A 20,608-nucleotide genomic window follows, 5' to 3' on the forward strand; every position below is an offset into this window, starting at 1 on the left:
CATGACAAGAAAAGAGTAGGTGTATGCTGTGAGAATTGTAATTTCTTTCACTGCATAAACTCTTACCATTGCCAGTGCTGTTTTAATGCAGTTTAGTTATTACACTGTAACTTTATTCTATAGATGAAAGGATGTGGTTTCAAGACAGTGCTGATTGTGTTGCATCTTCCACAAGGAGAGTAAAATACCATGAGTGGGCAGGAATATCAAGAAAAGAACCATGGTCTGAATATTCTGGACAACAGCAAAAGGAAAAAGCCACTCTTGGTGTTCTTGGTGACCTAAATTTGCCCATTAGGAGTAGATAAAATTTTGTTAGCTAAAGAAAACAGTCTGTAGATGTGATGGTTCAACTTGATTTATTTGTGCCATATGCACCCTTTTTGATCCTTTGAACACTGTAAAACTCAGGACTGTTCAGGGTTGTACAACGTACATGAGATCTTAATTTAGCCAATACTTTTAATAATAATAATTTGCCGATATTTTTAATAACTTCACTTACCTGTATCATTTACATTACAAATATATTACATTACATTATAACAGTTTGAGTGAAATGTAAATATAGACAAGTATTAGATACTTATTTTTTAAGGAAATTATCTTTATTTTGTGTTAGTAACTTACTACACCTTATGAAACAGTTGCAAAACTCTTTCTACTAATGTGAAGCTGAGATCACACTATCAAAAACCTAGTCTCCAAAGCAGGGACAAGGAGATTTAAATGAGTATTATTCTTTGTAGTAATTAGTAACAGTACATGAGTAGAAAAATTTATAGCACACAGATGTGTCAGCCATAAATGGTAAAGTACCATTAAGAAGACAGCAAATCTGTTCTGTATTTTTTTTCTTAGAGAATCAGCATTCTATAGATCTCTGTGTTTATAATATGCATGATCTTTTGTGAAAACTGCTAGACAAATACATGATAATATTATCATAGAGCAAGTGCTTAGGAACCATACTGACAGATGCCTCAGAAATACCTATAGAGAAAAATGTCTGTAGAGCATACTGTTGCCAACCATGACATCTAAGAATCATTGGCCAAAAATTATGACATTTTGAAAAATAGTTTGAGGGGCTTTATTTTGGTTTAGGGACTTGAGAATTTTTTAGGGTAAAACATAGCTTTTTGTATTTCTCTCTCTACAACTTTTCACTGAAACTAGAATGTATAGAAATGAAAGCTGAGATTTGCACATAATCTATAGTCTACAGTGAAATTTCAGACATTTTATTTTTTGGGACATGGGTTCAGGAGCCTATAGTCTACAATAGCAAAGACAGTGCACAGGGACTTTGCAGCATCACTTCAGAAGAAAAGCTGTCGTTTTAAATATATTTAGGTCTGTATTTACTTGATGTGTATGACCTTGACAAGATTTCTGCATAGTAAAAGTTTAGTGTAGGGTCATGCTGGGAGCACTCTACAGAGTTTGAGCTACATAAGAAGGGAGAGGAACTACAGTGAATTTGCAAAGTCTGTGAATACTTGCTGAGAAGACCAGATCTCTAACGGTGTGGAAATGTACTGTAGTGCAGAATGACATCCATAAAAGAAGTTTTACGTGTAGTGAGATTGTTCTCGAGCTGCTTCTTTGTGAATAGGAGTGCATGAATTTCTAACATCAGAACCTCAGATCTGGGCGAATGTAGGTGGACAGCCTTCTTACCACAAACAGTGACAGCAAACTGTCTGCTCAGTTTCCCAAACAGTGAACTGGGACTGCATCAACATCTGCCCTTCTCAGTGCTGATATGTAAAGTATGGCACAGGAGAGAAAACAGGGCAAGAAAAGAGAATTAGGAAGTGTTGGCTTCTGATACAGCAGCTGTCGGGGCTGGCCAGAACAGCTACCACCAACCTTCTACCATTGCTATTAGTCCCAGTAGAGCAGAAAATGTAGATCAGCTGAACAAAACTCTCATGCTGGCTTTAATACCGAAGCTGAATTTTCCCAGTTTGTATCTAGTACTAAAATTGAGAGTTAGACTTTCTAAAACACATTTTTCTCCTTTGCTGGCTCATGAGAGCTTTGCATATAGAATATGTGAAGGTTCTCAAAAGGAAAGTTTAAAAATTGTAAACTCCCAGAAAATCAGTATCTGAGTATTGTTTGTCGCTTAATTTGGCCTTTCCACACTTACAGAGTGAGTACAGAGGGGCAGTCACCATTCTCTCATCACAGGGCTTTCATGCCACTGAACTTACAAGATAAGCAATATTCTTAAAACAAGTGGCTTATTTAGAGGGTCTTCATCTTCCATCAATGGGCCTCATTTTTGTGTTTTTTTTTTTCCTCCCATAATTCAGACTTTGAATAGAATATACAGCTATTAACTTCCCACATTGTGCTGTTCATACTATATTAATTGTTCAAATACTGATGTATTTTCACACACTTCTGGGGAAATGTGGTCCAGTTAACATGGTCTTTAGAGCCAATTTTGAAAAGCCCGAGACTATACAACCCTGGATTTGCCAGCATTACCTACATATCCAGAACAGATTTTTCATCCTTTCTGCTTGGGATTATCCAACAAGAACCTCCATCAGTTTGTACTCTGCCTCTTTTAGTTTGTTAAGGACCATGTTCATACTCCTATGACCATACGTATTTTTAGTTTATTTTACCTTTTACCTTTTGTTTATTCATTATCTTGTAGGCATGACATTCATGGAAGCTGTAGTATTCAGCTGCTCTACATGAAGAAAACATAATCCTCTCTCTTGTGCCTGCTTTACTGTGTGTCTTCCACTCTTACCAGTAAGATTTCTTCAAAACTATTCCTACAGGCGACAGCTTTTACTAGTTTCACCTTTCGACTGTATTGTGCAGTGTACTGCAAAAGAAGTTTTTATCCACATTTTAGCTCAGTCTCCTGTGTATGCGTCTTCTCAAAGTCTTATGCTAGCTTGACTATTTCTGAATTTTTATGTTAGCAGTGTCTCAAATTTATTTTTTATTTATAAAGCTGAGACAAAATATGTATACAAATATAGAAGGAAAAGGATTTTCTTTCAAAACTAGATACATGTTTCAGTAGGATGCTCTCTAAAGAAATGCAAATCCTGCTTCATCCAGTGCAATTGTTGAGATGAAACAGTTGCAACGTTTGGCTTAAGGTGTTTTCTGGATACTAATTGTTAAATGAAAGATGTCTTTCGGATTCACAGAATCACAGACTGGTTGAGGTTGGAAGGGATCTCCAATGGTCGTCTGGTTCAATTCCCCTGCTCAGCTAGGGCCATTTGAAGCTGGTTGCTTAGGACCACATCTAGATTGGTTTTTAATATCTCTAAGGAGGGAGTCTCCACAACCTCCATAGGCAACCTGTGCTCGATCACCCTCACATCACAAAAGTGTATCCTGATGTTCAGATGGAACCTTCTTTGTTGCAGTTTGAGCCCATTGCTTCTGGACCTGTCACTGGGCCCCACTGAAAAGACCCTGGCTCTATCCTCTTTGCACACTCCCTTCAGATATTTATATACATTAATAAGATACACAAGGACCCCCAGGTCCTTTTTTACCAAGCTGCTTTCCAGCTGGATAGCCCCCAGAATATGATGGTGCATGGGACTGTTCTTCCCCAGGTACAGGACTTCACACTTCTTGTTGAACTTCATGGTGTTCCTGTTGGCCTGTTCCACCAGCCTGTCAAGGTGTCTCTGTGTGGCAGAACGACACTTTGGCATATCAGCCACTCCTCCAGTTTTGTGTAATCAGCAAACTTGCTGAGAGCACATTCTGCCCCATCAACCAGATGAAGATGTTAAACAGGACTGGACCCAGTATTGACCTCTGTGGTATACTGCTAGCTCCTGGCCTCCAAATAGACTTTGCACCACTGACCACCCTCTGGGCCTGACTATTCAGCCAGTTTTCAGTCTACATCACTATCTGTTCATCTAGCCCATGCATCGACAGCTTGTCTTTGAGGATCAAAAAAACAGTGTCAAAGACCTTACTGAAGTCCAGGTAGACAATATCCACTGCTCTCTCCTCATCTATCAGGCCAGTCATTTCATCACAGAAGTTGATATCAAGTTGCTCTTGGTGAAGCCATGCTGACTACTTGACTACTCCTGATGATTTTCTCATTCTTAAGTGCCTGGTTAGCTGCTTCATCACCTTCCCAGGGATTGAGGTGAGGCTGACCAGCCTGTAGTACCCAGGATCCTTCTTCCTGCTCTTCTTGAAGACAGGAGTGACATTTATTTTCCTCTAATGTTTGGGGACTTCTCCCAGTCACCATGATCAGTCAAAGATTATTAAGATAATTACCTGCCAGCTCCCTCAGCACTCATGGGTGCATCCCATCGGGGCCCATGGACTTGCTCAGGTGACAGGTACAGAGTCGACTTAATTAACAAATAACCTCATCTCCCTCAGTGATAAGGAATTTTTGTTTGAAATGACTATAAATAATTAAGGCAGCTAATTGGATCAATACTTTAGGTTATATTCTCTGCCAGATTATTGTCTCTGCTTCCTCTCAAAAATCAATAATCTGACATTTTCTGTCTAAATTTTACACCTCTTTAATCTTAAATTACTTCTCTAAATTGTTTAGTGCCTCAAATGCCATAGTTATGAATAAATATTTCCATTTCTATAAGAAAATAATTAATTCCACTTCCCACTCCATACCCCTCTTCTTCCATCTTCCCTGTGTGAGCTTGCAATCTGCAAGCTAACTTTTGTGAATGCTTAAAAAGGAACAGTTTTACCCTGCCTTGGAGGTTGGTTGGTGAAGGTGTGGTGGTACGGAATTTGGGCAGGGTGCAGGTAGCTCAGTTCAGGATTATGGTATCGCGGACACTCAAATAGTGTTGGCAGCAACAGAATTGGACACTTGGTGGATGAGTTGTTCTGTCCTTTGGATTACACATGAGTTGGATTAGTTTTACTAAAAACAGTCAGTGGTTAGTGGCAGGGTGCTTAAGAGGCAGTAGAATTTAAGTACAGGAATCCTGTTAAGAGAAAAAGGCTTGTCCTAGGGGGATCATGTTGCTTTTCCCTGAGAAGCTAACTTCAGACAAAGTGGAAATGGAAGTAATACTCAGCTATAAGCAGTTTTAAGTGGATAGACTTTTTCAGTACATATGGCACACGGAAACACAAATCTTTAGATTTATGTAAAAATAGGAAGTATGTAGACTGGCTGATATGAAATGGAATATTACTACAGCACTTGATTCCAGGAAACAAAATATAAGCTTCCCTTAACGATTCAGGGGAAGGCAAGAAAAGCTATTGTCACCCACATACAGATGTTTTATAGTTTTTAATGTAAATAAGGAGCTTGAAACGATGGGGTTTATTTTTAGAAGAAGTTATATGAATCCAGATAACGAAGAAATATTATAGAAACATCTCTAATATATCCTGTGTCATGAACAGATGAGTTTCCCTGAAAACTGGTAGCAGCTCTGGAGTAAATTGTTGTACTACTTGTAAAAACAGACAGGAGTTTGGAAATGACAGAGCCAAATGATTTAGAGCTGGTGAAAAAGTTGCCTTTTCAGGAAAAACTTGAGCCAAAGAAAAGTCCCTTTTCTTGCTGAACAGTTTCAAAGCTGAATCCCTCAACCAGGCCTAATAAAGAAGCAAGTGTCTCCTGTGCATTGGTGTGAGAGCACTAAAACGAAATAGACTGTCTAAGAATGCAATAAATCATACTGGGTCCTTGCACTAATGAACAGTTTGAGCCTGAACTCTCATTAGCTTGTCTGCAGGAAGAGAAAACTAGTAAAACAGGAAAGGCCATATGAGAGAGGCTCTTTGCTGATACTGTCTTAAGCTTTTATTGTTGAAGGACACCCTTTAGCTAATTTCAGACCCATAAAAAAGAAAAAAAATCTGTTTGATTAGTAACCAGTGGATAAAAGGAGAAAGCCCAAGTGAATAAAGCCATAAATTCCAAAGCCCTTGGGATAACAGCCTGTAAAACTGTCAAAAAGCATTGCTTAAGTGACAAAAGATGGTAACTAGAAGCATCAGTGCTGTTGGCACTAATCCATATTCATATATGGAAGGCATATTTTTAGTTCATTCTAAAAAGGCAAGTATTTTCTGTTAATAACGTTCATTCTTATGTTAAATGCAGCTGTTCCCTTTAGGTGTGTTCCCCAGATTTCTCAAAGTCAAAAAAGGTCGGTTTAATTTCAGTTTCATTAACAATTTTACCATTTATGTTAATCTATATTTCTTGGAATAAGTTTTCAGACGGGGCCGCTTAAGGAAATAATGTAAATTGTTTCAAGAGGCATTAAGAACCCTTTTTGAAGAGTATGGGTGATGATTTGTTTCACTGGGACTTTCTGTGGTCTGGCTTCTCAAAGTGATCTTGCTAAAGCAGAGAAAATTTTTTACCAGGAAGATATTACAACAACTTCATATTTATTCATATCCATTCCTTCTTTGTGATCCTGTCTCAGTTAATGCTGGGAGAGAATTTTGACACGGAGGAATTTCACTGGTGTTTGCATGCCTTATAATGTGAATAAAACCAGGCCTTTTCCCTCTCTTTATTTCCAGTAAACTGGTTCAAAAAGAAAGTAGTGAAGTTTCGATAGTGACCACACCTGTTTGATTTTTTTCCTTCAGTTTTAGCATGTCTTCAGGTATTTTAAAATGAATATGATAGTCTTTTGATGTTTTTTTACTTTTTTAAAGGAGTGGATTTTGCATAAGTTAATGTTCATGTTGAAATTAATAAAGGAAAAATACGGTCAATGGAAATCTGGAAACCAGTTGTCAGCTAGTAATTTTGCTGCAAAAAGCAGAAAGTGACAGATAAACCAGATGTTTAAAGAGTAACCTGAAACTGGAAGCCTGAAATTAGTTTCCAGAAGGGTGATGTCTTTAAAGTTTGCATTGACTGTTGTTCTTCATCAGTGCAGTCTGTTTCACATGATCATAATTAAGTTACAGCTAAAAATCCTGTATGGTTTTGCAGTTGTCAGTAAAAACAAAAACCAAACAACAACAAAACAAACAAAAATATTTTTTTAGAATTACTTGATTTTTGGAGCAGTGTCTTCCAAAAAGGTCTGCTGCAGGGGACTCTGTACAAATCTCTCTTGGTACTCAGAAATGGGTTGTTGTTGGTTGAGTTGGGTTTTCTTGCACAGCGTTGGTTCACCTGTATACAAAAGCTGGATATACCCATACAGGCAGGTCCAGAGTTTGTATTTTGACTATGTCAGAACAGGAGCTGGTGTTGGTTTGAGGAGAGCAGATGTTAACGGTGTTTTTCTCAAGCATTCTGTTGCCCAAATAGGCATCTCTCCTTGTGAGAAAGGGCGGTAAAAGGCTGTAAAGCTGCCTGCTCATTCTGAAAAGCAACAGTACATTGATTTATGGAGAAAAAGCAACTGCTAGGCTTAGGAAGCCTGTGTGCATGAAAACTGAATTTTACAGTGACTGGATATTACTACTCTTATTTTTGAGAACAATTTAGTTCTAATTTAACCACAAGGGATATTGTAGAAGCAAGGAGAGTCAGAAAACTTTCTCAGTAATTTAATAGAATTTTAGAGAGAAATGTATACATCTAAAACAATAGAGGAGAAACAATGTCTGTTAAATAATGTAAAGTGATTTAAACAACTCTGTTCTAAAAACCTTGTTGTATAGCCTTCCAAACAAGGTGGTGGGAACTTCTTGTTAGGATATTGGCTTTAGTAAAGAACTAGACATGATGTAGTAGTGTGTACAAAGCGCGTAGCAATTTCCACAATGTTTGCCTCACTGACACACAAAATAAAGATCTTTGAGTATTATTCTGTTCTGTAGGTTGTTTTTTTTTTTCTTGACATGCATGCCTTAGGCAGTGACAAATAGTAAGAATTTTAGGCAAAAATGTTTCTTGCAATGTTATTTATTTTCTTTTTTTTTTTTCCCTTTTAAGTCTGAACAGCCCAGTCCTGCCAGTTCCAGCTCCAGTTCCAGTTCCAGTTTTACACCATCTCAAAACAGCAGACAACAAGGTACCAACAAAGGAAAAGAAATTGAAAGGAACCTGTGAAATAAAGGGGCCAATAAAAACAGAACTGATGACATCTCATTACCACTTTTCTGCTGCCTCTCATAGCCTGAACTGGCCACAGTTTTGCTTTAGAGACTTCCTGGGGTCTTTTGAGATGTGGCTGTAAGCACAAAATGAAAGGGGAGAAAATGTGTATCTGAGGAAAGGGTGTAAAGTGTATTTGTTTGGAGCACTAAATACATGCCAGTCACTTAACAAATGCTAAACTCAAAAGAGCTTCTGTTCCTCAGGTTGTCCTTTTGCAGGGTCAGGTAGCGTGGCACCTGACTGTGTGAAGCCCTGCTCAGGAAGGTGTGGTTTCCCGTGGGAAGTACTAAAAATGTGTTTGTGGATGTTTTAAGAGCATAATATTTACTTTAGATAAATGGCAGGGGAAGATGATGATTAGACTTAAAATTTAAGTTTGCATTTTTGTTTTCTGGCTAATAATTATGGGTTTTTTTGGAACTCAGTAAAGAAATGCATTTTCTTCCCAGAGAACATGCCAAGTATTTACAGGTTTTCTCTAATTAAGTTGAGATTCATTCTACATCATCTGTTAAAATACTTTGTATTCCTCAATCCTAGACTTGATTTAAAGTTATGGAAATACATTAGTGCCTCTGCAGTTTGTTTTTAAATAGATCTACTCGTGATGCATATCTGTCCTACTGCCTTTGTAGGTGACTGGTACTGATTTTCTAATGTGTTCTGGCAGCATTACTCCTGGGGAAAGAAAGCGAGAACTGAAGAGAACTGTGATTGATGACTGGCTTCAGGCACTTGATTTTTACCTAAGGCAAAACATAACCCGTTCTTGCTGAAACCCCGTTTTTGCTCTAATGAAAACCTCATTAGTGGTGTGAACTGTCCATTTCAAGCTAAAAGACTTAGATATCCATTCCTGGATCTGTTGTGTTGGGCAAAAACCTGTTGACTCAGTATTTTCTTCTGAGCAGACTGGATCCGTTCATCTCTTTGGGTCATATACGAGACCTACCACAGTCTGTTTTTCTTTTTTTTGTACCTTCTCAAGAATAGACGGGAGATTTTCCTCTGATGTGAACAACTCTGAAGTGCAAGTGTTACATAGTCTCCTCTTCTTGCCACGGTAAATAGTGATTACTGCTTCTTTCTGGGAGTTCCAGTTAGCTAAATGCATTCATTGTCCAGGCCGTGCATTTGTGTACCAAAGGAATGGAGCACCAGGCATATAGTGGCATGTTCACACTGTATGTGTCAGAGCCCATGCTTTTTTCCCTAACTAGAAGTTACTTGACAGGGCCATTGCTCTTTTTCTGTTGTGTTCAAACTCGAGTGCTCACTCAAGTGAAGTGCAGAAAACCACAGCATGAACTTTTTTTCACCTCCTTTTGCATAAGCAGTGGGCTAACCTAAAATTCTTTCAAGTTCTTCTGCCCTTGGGACTTACTCTAATATTTCTGTTTACTTACCAAGAGTGCTTGCTCTTGGGCAGCTCCTCGTTTTCAGTTTCTCCTTAACTATTCTGACCTTTTAGGAGATAACTTCCCAAAACCCTTAAAAAGGCTGTCATGGAATTTTAAATTAAGTGTTAGCAAGACGTTTAAGATTAACAGTGACATCACTATCAGTGCTAGAAACAAAAGACCTAAAATTTAATGCTTTGCTGATTGTTAGGGAAATTACTGAAAAAGTTAGCTAGCTGGGTACAAAATGCCTGTTCAGAGTCTCAGACATGGTCCTACATTAAGTGAAAACTTGTCTGAATGACAGGTTGGCAACTTGAGACAGGACTGTCTGATTGTCCGAGAACACAGCAAGGGAGTATGAGGGGATAAAATGCCCCTCTGCTATACTTGGAAAAAGAACATAGGCAAGAATGAGTTAGCTTAAGCCTAGGAGAGCAGACTGTATAGGGATCATGAGGAATGTGTGCTAGCTTTCTTTCTACTTCCATTTAAAAATAAAATAAAGGACTGATGTTTTGCGTGTCTTGCAAGCTTAGCTACCAGTTGCCATGTTGTGGAGTTACATGCTGGTGTTTTATGCAAGATCCGCTATTCTTATGTCATACTAAATTTCATTAGGTTATTTTACCTTTCCTTCAACTGACCTTTCCTTCTCCTCTTTCATCAAGAATATGATGATGCTTTCCTTTCACCTGTCCTTCACCAAGTCTTTTCTATCATTTTCTTTCTGCTGTATGTTGTGGAGAGCAGACAGATGTGTCCCGAGAAGCTGACTTTAGCCTATGGAGCGGAGTGAGATTCTTCTGCTCTCAGTGCAGACAAAGACAGCCTGTTCTAGTAGGACTTTGATGGTGTATGTTAGTGTCTTCTCACAGTAAGGTGTAAGGAAACAAGCCTTTCTAGGCTAAGCCTAGCCTTTGGAAATAGCCCTGTGTTCTACTGTTGTATCTCACCTGAAACATGGAATCCTTCTTTGTGTATTTATAATTTAATTCTCTTTTCTAGCCCTTTACCTCAGTGAATTTAGCTCCCTATGCTATGTGTCTCATTCACCCACCTCAACAGTCAAGCCAGCTAATAAGGACATTTTTCAAAAGATGAAAATGGGCAAATTCTTCATTTATCCCTGTGCTGATGCTGCTGACAGTGCCTTCTCACTACCCTTTTAAAGAGACTGTGTTTATTACTGCTCTTATTAAAAACTGAGGAAGGAGTCCTTTCCCTCTTTCAGGGGTCAGATGATTAGATACTCAGACTGCAAGTTACCATTTGCAAATAGCTTAGTGTTGTCTACCTGAGACCCAAGTAGGAACAGAAAATGGAGCATTGGTCATCTGCTGCTACAGATCAGCAGTGGTTGCATGGGCAAGGTGCGCTTCAGTACAGCAGCTTGTTGCCTGTACAGGTGTCCGGTCTACCAGGAATTTGCCTGTCGACACCATCTGTGCTTCTTCCCAGTCACCTATCACCTTAGGGTGTAAAAACAGAGAAGAGAAACCACTGATCTCAACCTGCCCACACTACAACAACTTATAGAAGGTCCAGTGCAGCCTTAGTGGTAAATCATTCTCAACACTGCCTTTGAGGTGGCTTGCACAAAACTAGTCATAACGCCTGTGACCTGAGCCTTGCTAGGTCTGGAATAATCCATAAAGCTGTTCCTCCCATGAAGGGAACACCACTCCTTGACTGTGTTTCCCCATTAACAGATGGAGAGTTGCAAGCTTCATGTCAGTTTGAAGAACACTTTGGGGCTCACTTTGTTCACGTTAGTACTTTTGTGTTTCCTGGGCTGAGGGAATTACAGAACCCCAATAGTAAATGTTCCTGCACCCATCACCGTTGCTTTTACCTGCTGCTTGGTGTTAGGCTGCACTTCAGAGTTAAATGCCCTGTGGCATCAGTATTGCTTCCTTCCCTCTTCTAAGCTGCTTTTGCCCACATTCTTATTTCAAGCAGCTGTAGTTTCGCATTTTGCAGATAGGATAAACATAATCCTCTCCTCTTTCTGTAACTGTCAAACTGTAACAGCAAAATAAATAGAGTAAAATCAGCCCAAAATCCCAAACTGAGTTTAATACAGTTTTATGAGCAAGTCAAACTTTGTACCTTCTGTTAGTTCAGAAAAATAGTGTAGTGTTGCTTAGTATTGATGCACTTTTTACATATGAACATTGGCAAAGTGCTTACTTGACCTGAAATTGACTCTGAAATAAAAGGAGTAGTTAAAGCTAAATATATAAAAAACAAGAAGACAGAGACTGTCTTGATCAGTACAAGTTAGTCAGAGTTTGTTAGACTCTGCTTGTCAATATACGGATTAACCTAACAAATGTACTTTTAGTAATCAGTATGCCCCTGTAGACCTTTACTCACATGTAGATTCCTTTGAGAAAGCAAAATATGCTAAAAGCCAGCAGTGCAAAATTATCTTGATGCTGATAATAACAATACATTAATTTTCAATTTCTCCTGGCATGACAATATTTTACTTACCTCAGCTGTGGTCCAGGGGGCCAATCGTGCAAACACTGGAACATATGAGTCACTTCACTGTCATTAGCAAGTCTGTTGAAGCTGGGTTGCTCCTATGAGTAAACGATTCATGGATAAGCCCCTGCAGCATAAGTGCCCAATACATTACTTCATTTTTTAATGTTTAAGTCTCTGCTCTCCCATCACTGTGTGGGGAGGGTAGTTTTCTGTCATCTACAAAGCTGGGTGAATTGCCTGGAACTCTGCAAAGTGAACTTCATTTGTGTATTTTATTGTCTCTGTTGTTTCAGGTCCTTTGAGGTCTATAATGAAAGATCTGCATTCAGATGATAATGAAGATGAATCAGATGAAGCAGATGAAAACGACAATGATTCTGAGTTGGAACGAACTGTAAATACACGGGGTGGAAGCAGGAGTCACAGGTGAGTGTTGTGATTGCCTGTAGCTTGGTGGCTACTAGCGTGTTTGTTAGTAATGAGGTGAGGTCTAATGTTCTCAAAGAGTGCAAATGAGCAGAGAACTCAAACTCTCTTTTTTAAAGCATATGCGTGTAAAAGTGCCCCTTTATAAAAACTAACGGAATTTGCCATTCCCAGTACAAACTATATCTGTACTAATCTGTATAGTTATGATGATCCTCATTCATTTGGCTTTCCTTGATTTCATGCCATTGTGACTTCAGAGGAGTAGTCATAATTATTCTCTGGCATAAATGAGATAAAATTAAGTCCTTCAATTGCCAAATGAGCTATTCTCTACATAGTATCTCATTTTCTGGATGTCTCCTGAAACCAGTTTTAGATTAGGTGTGTTAAATTGGATGAGAAGCAATGAAATTTGAATTTCAAGTAATTTCTGCACTACGTGCAGTAGGTAATGTGTAAGAGTGCAGACAGAAGGGAAAACCTGAAATAGTCTCTCTCTTAGAACCTTTTCATAGTAGGTTCTTTATCTGATCCAGAGGGTTTTGCTGTGAGTGCACAGCACCGGAGGCCACTGTCAGCTACTGCTCAAATGGGAAGGTAATAGGCAAACAGTGAATGTCGGCTGCTTCTCTGGTGCAAATTAGCAGCTGGAATCAAGGAGAAAAAGACCAAGATGACTATCAGTTTGAGATTTTGTTTGTGTCAGTGATTTCGTAAAGGGTTGTCTCAGGCTCAACTTGTCTCCAAGTGTGGAGATTTTGTTTCAGTTTTTTAACAAAACCCTAAGGTTAATGTTTCTCTACCTTCTTTTTATCCCAAATAACTTTTTTTTTTTCTTCCAACAAATAAATACTTCCTGTTATTCCTAAGTAAATGAAGGGTGAGGCTGACTAGGAGCTAGCTGAGATTTTTCATGTGGCCTCTCCTGAGATACTAAGTTTTTGAATTTTAGCCAGGAAAAAGTGTTATTTATAACGAGAAACAAGGTTCAGTTAAACACTTGTCTGGGTGAGTACAGCTGTTTAGAAAGCTCTTTAGAAGAGCAGAAAAGTATCTCTAAAAAACATTTTCTTCTTCCATGCTGCTATGAACCGAGATACGGACTCGCTCCAGCAACGCTGGAAACAGCAGTGTAATGTTCTAAATATTTAACCATTTCTGTAATGTTAGCTTCTGTTAAGCAGACTTGTCATCTTAGCCAAGTCCAGGCAGACAGCCTCTTTCTCCATGCTGCGCAGAGCTGCTTCCAGAGTGTGACTCTGCTCAGATGCTTCTCTTCCACGTGACCTTGATTAATGATGTCTTGCTTAGTGATGGGTCATTCTTAGTGTCTTACCTCAAAGTGCAAGCTTGGTTCACCCCTGTTAACAGCCCTTTGTCTGGAGGTGTTGTAATCTCTTGACTCTGTTCTTCCGTAGGGTAAGTCTGAGTGATGGCAGTGACAGTGACAGCAGTTCAGCTTCCTCACCACTGCATCATGAACCAGCCCAATCTTTACTGAAAACCAACAACAACCAGGTAAAGTCTCGGAATTTGTAAATGCAGTCCTAGAGAGCTGGTAATGACATTCTGATTACTTCAGTGCAGCTAATTAGTCGGTGAACTGACATGAGAGCTATTTTTTTTCAGAAAGAGAAGTTATTTGGTTTAGCAAATACTATAGGCCAAAGTAATGTTTTTATCAGTACTTTAAGAAATGTGTCCTTTCTGTATGACTTGGCTTTGTAAGGTAAACAATGCAAACTTGCTTTGCAGCAGTTTGCATTAGTAGTAGACACAGATTGCATCAATAGGCTTATTCTCAGGAGTTTATTCATTCCTCTCTTCTCCTCTTCCCCACCAGTGTTTATCTGGAAGATACAATATTTTTTACTTCACTAGAAGACACAGTAGTTTTTACTTCACTATCAGAATACTTGGTCCATATCTGTAAAAGCTGATGTTATTATTTTTGAGTAGGAAAGTAGGGTCATTCTGTTTTTCAGAGAAAATAAATAACCTAGAGATACAAAATACATCAGGGACAAATTAGAACTAGAGTTTGGGAGTTATCTTACCCCCAGTCACCAATCAAGTAAGGCTCTCAAAATATAAAAATTAAACATAAAACCTGATATCCTTTTTAAAAAAGTAATAATTTATAAAATACATCATTTGTCATTGATTTTTAGGGAGCCATAATTCGATCACAATGTCAGTTGAATCACCCACAAAGCAGTCATGAAATTTACTGACTGGCAGTAAGTGGCTGCTTACAGTATTGATATAGTTAAAATAGTGCTTAATGTATTAACAAAAGTTTGTGGTTTAGATGGTGAGTTTTATGGATGAGTCTTTCCTATATCTCTTAGGTTAACTGCTTCAATTACCTGGCAGAAATTATCCACTTGTCTATATTTTGCTAATAACATTTCCAATACAAGCTTACTGATAGTGCAGAAGTCCCCATTATTATTCATATCAGTTAAGTTCCAATACACTGTGGAGGAAAAACCCCTAGGAAGTAGTTTGTACACAGATAGAAGAAGATTTCATGTCCAGAAAGCATTCTTATTGACCAGAAAGTATGTAGCCTTTTCTAAGTTGATCTGTACAAAAGTTTTTAAGAGTTTTTTTGGAAAAAAAAAAAAAAAAACTATAACAATGAAGAATATTGCATTTACTGGTGACATAAGGACAAGAAAAATAAAACACCTGTCTATGTCTTGTTGTTTAATGAAGACTAACTTCTACAGAGGCAATGTAATTGTTAAGTAATTGTATCAGTATTGGCAGCCCACTCAGTCACACCTTTCATGTTCTCCCCCCCTTTGGTGATCTAACAGAAGGTCTTCCTGCACATTTAGACACTCCAAACAATAGCAGTGTGCCAGCTAAATTTGAATGTCATATGCCTTCTTCTGTTTTTATAATTGAGCTGAATTTTTATAATTGAGCTGAAAATTAGAAATTTAGGGAAGCATTATGAGAATTCAAATTCTATGGACTGTAGCCACATTTGAATTCGCTGCTTTGTAGCATAGTGTTGCTTGCCAGGATGATGCTTTTGACTGATTAAATCAGGCTTGTGTTGACCAAGTCCATTCATAGAATAAGGAGCTAAGACAGAGTTAATATTTCTAGAAGCCTCCTCAGATGTGATTAGTGCTGTGTATCATCTAAACAAGAGTGCTTACAATGTTAGATTTCAACTACACATTAAGAGCACTTTTCAAATATAACTTTTTCAAATATACTGTGTCTTTGCTAAGGCCCTATTTGAAACCAAGAATTTTCTTTCTTTAAAAACAAGAAAAGCATCAAAAAGGTACTGGAGCCATGCCTAGATGTGTGTTTTTTTTCAAAACAAGACTTTTTACTGGCCTACACAGCAGTAACCCCAGGGGGTGTTGCATCAAAGAACTGGGATTTTTCTTTGAAAAAGTGTGTTTTGCTTTCTGGACATGCATCAGTCTTGGCTAAGTAAATCCTTACATAAAGTTAATTCAGATCTGCAGTCACTTTATATAGGGAAGTAGCTGCCTGCCTGCTGCATTCTTATGGTGCTGGTCACCCTGGGGAGCGCATATATAATTTTAGTCATCTTTACCAAGGGAAGTAGAAATGGGAGGGAACTTAGAACAAGCTGGCAGTGAGGCTTTTTACTAGTCTAGAAGACTCGCTTTTACAGGACTTGTTGCCTTGTTTTATTTGGTGAGGTTTATCCGGTGTTGTGACTGTCCAGTGTGGTTTTGGAGATAATCATGCTAGTGATGTTAGTCTTACTGACAATGAAGTGTGAAACAAAATCTCCCATAATCTGTGATCATTTATTTTCATTTGATGTTGTTCAGAAGAACTGATCATATTTGATTTTAGGAATTACATGGGATTTTTTTTTTTTTTAATTCTATTTTTAACTTCAGAGAATGTGTGTCATGTGTGGAAAAATTGGAAGAACATTCAACAGTTCTGTTTCCCTAACTTCCTCACCTCAGTCTGAAAATTTTCATATTAAGTATGGTGTTCTGATGCTTGTTGACATGCTTTTCTTGACTGTGGTTCAATGCTCATCCAGTATTCTTGGTCTGTAGAAGTGGTAGTACATGGCTTTGTATGGCATTGAAGGAAGGATACCATATAAGTGCAAGAGAAATTCTATTAGACACTTGTTCTTTCAGTTACAACTCGTGTGGTCATTTCAAAAACTATGTTTCAAAATCTCTGTTGTAGAAGAAAAAAGACAACACTGGGGAAAAAAAGCAGGAAAAATAAACTGATCATGTGACATTTCAAAGGCATTAGAGCGTACTCAGCATCATTTTGTATTTGCAAAATCAGACCTCTTATCCTACCAGCAGGCAAAAGATACAAAAAAGTGTTGAAGAGGCTTTCTGTGACATGAAATTAGTTATTTTAAGGATTAATACTATCGATATCACTTAATTCCAGCAACTCGGCATTTTCTGCTGTAAACTGCTTTTTTTCTGACAAATATGAGTAGGTTGTATGGATTAAAGAATGAAAAGCTCAGTTTTGATTTTGACTACATTTTCTCCATATGCTAGATTCTTTGTGTTATTAACTGATTTTTCAGTTAATTTTTTCTCAGTAATTGTATCCACTTACGCATTTAATTTTTACAGGATTTTCTTTCTTTTCCAGATTTTAGAAGTGAAAAGTCCAATAAAGCAAAACAAATCAGAAAAACAAATAAAGAATGGGGATTGTGATAAGGTAAATGAGAATGAGGTAACAGTAAACTAGTCCAGAATGTGATATTAATGTATTTATTAAACACCAACCTTTGTTACACAATGAAGATCTTAGTAATTAGTATGTCTTTGCTTTGGGTTCCTTTAGGTGCAGATCTTTCTCTCCTTTTTTTCTGTAATTCTTTCTTCTTCTATGCTATTTTGAAAGTGTTTTCCTTCTCTTCAATACATGGGGTAATTTGGCAAATGTCACCAGTTGGGAATCTGTCATCTATTATTTATTTTATCTACTCTCCACCATGAGTTTGCATTGTCTTCACAGTGAAGTGGTACTTTTTGACAAGGAGAATTCACAGCTGTATCCCTAGCCAATAAATGAATCAGTTAAAAATATATATATGTTTTCCAAAATCCTTTCCGAAGGCTGTATATTAGGAAGTGGCAGTGTGATTTAGCATGTTAACTAGAATGACAAGAAGCAACAGTTACCATTTAGCACTGAGAAAGACAGTTTTGTTTAAAATCATGCCCGCTGGCCAAGGGTAAGAGATCGAAGTCCTTGTGTAAGTGAACATAGCACAATTTCACAGTGTCGACAGGTTCCTGAGAGGGTTCATCATTTACAGGTATTAGTGTCGACATTGTGATAACATGAGGCAGGAACCAAAGTTTCAGTATCTGTTGCTAGATTTTCAGTGGCCTGATCCATATGCTTTTTGGTTTCTTAAGCTAGATGCTGTATCTCTCTCTGCTTAAGAGAAAAAAAGATTTCTGATGGCTCAGACTGAAGGAGAAAGTTGGTAATTGGGTGGAGAGGTAGGACATGTTTGACATCCTGAGAAGGATGACCGTGGAATTTACCATTGGATTAATCTTGCTTGATTGTTTTCCCCTTACATCTGCTTGTCGATACAGAAAATTAATTATGTAGCTTTAGAGAGAAAGAGGGATTTGATCGTGAGTGTTTGGGGTTTATGTGGAAAGGTGGAAGATGTTTTCTGAAGATGCTGCTTTGACACTTCTTGCCACAGTTGAGATATAGCGATGATCTTCTACAGTAAAGGACCACCTAATAAGATTTTCATTGGCATGAAGTATCTAAAAACCCACGTATTTGGTTTTATTTAGCAAGAGAAAGCCAAACTACTAAATAAGAAAATTCAGCTCAAAGGAGATTTAAAAGTAAAATTACTATTTGTATTGTTTTTGAAGACATCTGAAGTTTTTGAAATACATAGCTATGACTTAATTAACAAGTTGTTGTTGGGGGGGGGGGGGGGATTTGTTTCTAGGCATATCTCGATGAACTAGTAGAGCTCCACAGAAGATTAATGACACTGAGAGAGAGACATGTACTGCAGCAGGTGAGGAGCACTCTCATGCAATATCACAGTGTGCTCATTGAAATTGTGAAGTCACATCTATTTTTTTTTTCTTCATCTAAAACTCTGTAATCAGGTTTAAAAGCTTTCAAGCCTGTATAATCCATATACAGCCCATTACCACTTTCAGTGCAGCCTAGGGAATTTCTACGCATACTTTAAATTGAGTTGTCACCATAAAAGATAAATTTAAAAAAAAATAAAAATGACTGAGCTAAGTTTTTCACCAATTCATGTTATGTTTCTCAACATACTGTATCAATAATTTGAAAACAGGGTGAGAGAATGGGTACAGCTGTGCACCATGACTTGATAAAAATCGTGTTGCTTTTTCCAAAAAATGACAGGCGTTTACTCAGAAACAATTAAAGATGTTTTCTATGGCAAACAGAAAAATGGAATTCAAAGCAAAACTCACTTTGGGGAAAAACACAATATATTCATTGAGTCTTATGAAGTCATGGAATGAGTAAAATATGAAAATGTGCAAAAAGAAGGGTTCAAATTTATTGAAAGGTTATGCAATAGTAAGAACAAAGAATAGCATTCTTTGTTTTGGGCACCATTGTCAGGTACTATTGAATTACAAATTGTGAAGATTAAACAATAAGTGCTGTTAACAAATCAGATGCAATTGTAGTAAAGATTGTTTTATTATGTTTAGTGCAATTATGTGCCAGTATGGACATGTTGCAAAGAGGGAAATTTTACCATTTGTAAATTTCTCGAACTTGGAGAAGTGTGTTAAAAATGTTTTGTAAGCCCCAGCATTAGTCTGTTTATTAGTTCAGGCTCAGTATTGTGAGTAAAGACAAGAAAATAATTGAAAGGTCAGTGAGAAGGAAGACCTTGGTTAAGCATACTCTTAAAGAGAAATTCTGAATTGTCAGATTTCATAAGTTACAATACACAATGATGCATATTGGTTATTCCTGTTATTCAACATACTGTTGTTTCCCAAGTTCCATTTCGTCTACAAAGGGAACCAAATCACACTTTCAGAATAGTGGCAAAGGCAAATTTTTATCTACATCGGGAAATTACTGTGCAGGAGACTAAAAGGTGGGAATTGCAACCACCTCTCCACTTTACATTATTCATTAATTCTTAGAGAGTGCACATATAAAAAGTCAATCTGAAAAAGCCTTGGAAATTCACATTCTAGCTTTGCTTCCTGAGCACGCACTTCCCCAGTTATCCAAGACATAGCTTTTGAATGGTTTCACTTCTGGTAGACCTCTGTAGCCAGTATTGCACAGTTACCACCTATCAGTACAGAACTGCATTACTGTCCTAGCCTGCACAGTGTGGCCATAAATCCAGATTTCACTGGCGCTGTATTGACAGCTTGCAGAACATAGGGTTTAGGTGACTTCGTGTGAAATTCTGAAAAATAAAAACATCTTCAAAACTTTTTATGCAAAGCAAAGATAAAAATAAACAAGGAATGTTTTTACCCATGAGGGTGATCTAGCAGTGGAATTACAGTCCTGAAGAGGCTGTGCTGTCTCTATCCATAGAGCTTTTAAAATCCTCACTGGATAAGCCTGGAGCAGTCTGATCTGACCTCACAGCTGAGCCTGCTCTGGGCAGGGTCTGGGACTAGCAAAATCCCTTCCAGCTGGAATAATTCTGTCATCCTAAGAGATATTTTCCAAGCAAATAAGATGGTTCAAACTGAATCCATAATCCTCTTTCTCATCAAGGAGTATTTAAGTGTATTATCTTTGTTAGGAAAATGATGGATTCATCCACTAGAGCTTCTTCAGTCTGATATTAGAGTACCGTTGTAATCTGCTTCATGGGGTTACTAATACAAGGGAAAACTGTGTGAAAAGATACATAACGGAGCTGGAAATTTAGAGTACCCTGTTCTGAGTAAATGGAAAAAGAACAGTATATTCTTGTGCATTTTAAACTATAGATTTTTTTCTTTTCTCCTGAATGTATTTATAGACAGAAGAAAACATTCATTCACTTGACCTTCTCCTCACAACTACTGTGAAGAGTGTAATTTTAATACTGTAGTCCATGACTTCTCATAACATAGTGTTTATTTAGTTATAATATTATAAAACTTAAGTTGATGTAGAATCCATGTTGTCTTGTTAC

The 20,608-nt window shown here is 37.7% G+C and overlaps 1 protein-coding gene across 2 annotated transcripts in view; it reads left to right on the forward strand.

The window, feature by feature from the left end:
- The window catches only part of MLLT3 (MLLT3 super elongation complex subunit), a 148,078-nt gene that overhangs the window by 119,682 nt on the left and 7,788 nt on the right, over positions 1-20,608 (forward strand). Inside the window, exons 7-11 of one of the 2 annotated variants that reach the window (XM_074932595.1) lie at positions 7,931-8,009; positions 12,285-12,417; positions 13,839-13,938; positions 17,065-17,136; positions 18,407-18,478. In XM_074932595.1, the coding sequence (XP_074788696.1) occupies positions 7,931-8,009; positions 12,285-12,417; positions 13,839-13,938; positions 17,065-17,136; positions 18,407-18,478 (456 nt within the window). The remainder of the gene's footprint in view (positions 1-7,930; positions 8,010-12,284; positions 12,418-13,838; positions 13,939-17,064; positions 17,137-18,406; positions 18,479-20,608) is intronic. The other variant, XM_074932596.1, reaches the window with a different exon arrangement.

Source organism: Athene noctua, chromosome Z, assembly GCF_965140245.1.
Source record: "Athene noctua chromosome Z, bAthNoc1.hap1.1, whole genome shotgun sequence".
NCBI lineage: Eukaryota > Metazoa > Chordata > Aves > Strigiformes > Strigidae > Athene > Athene noctua.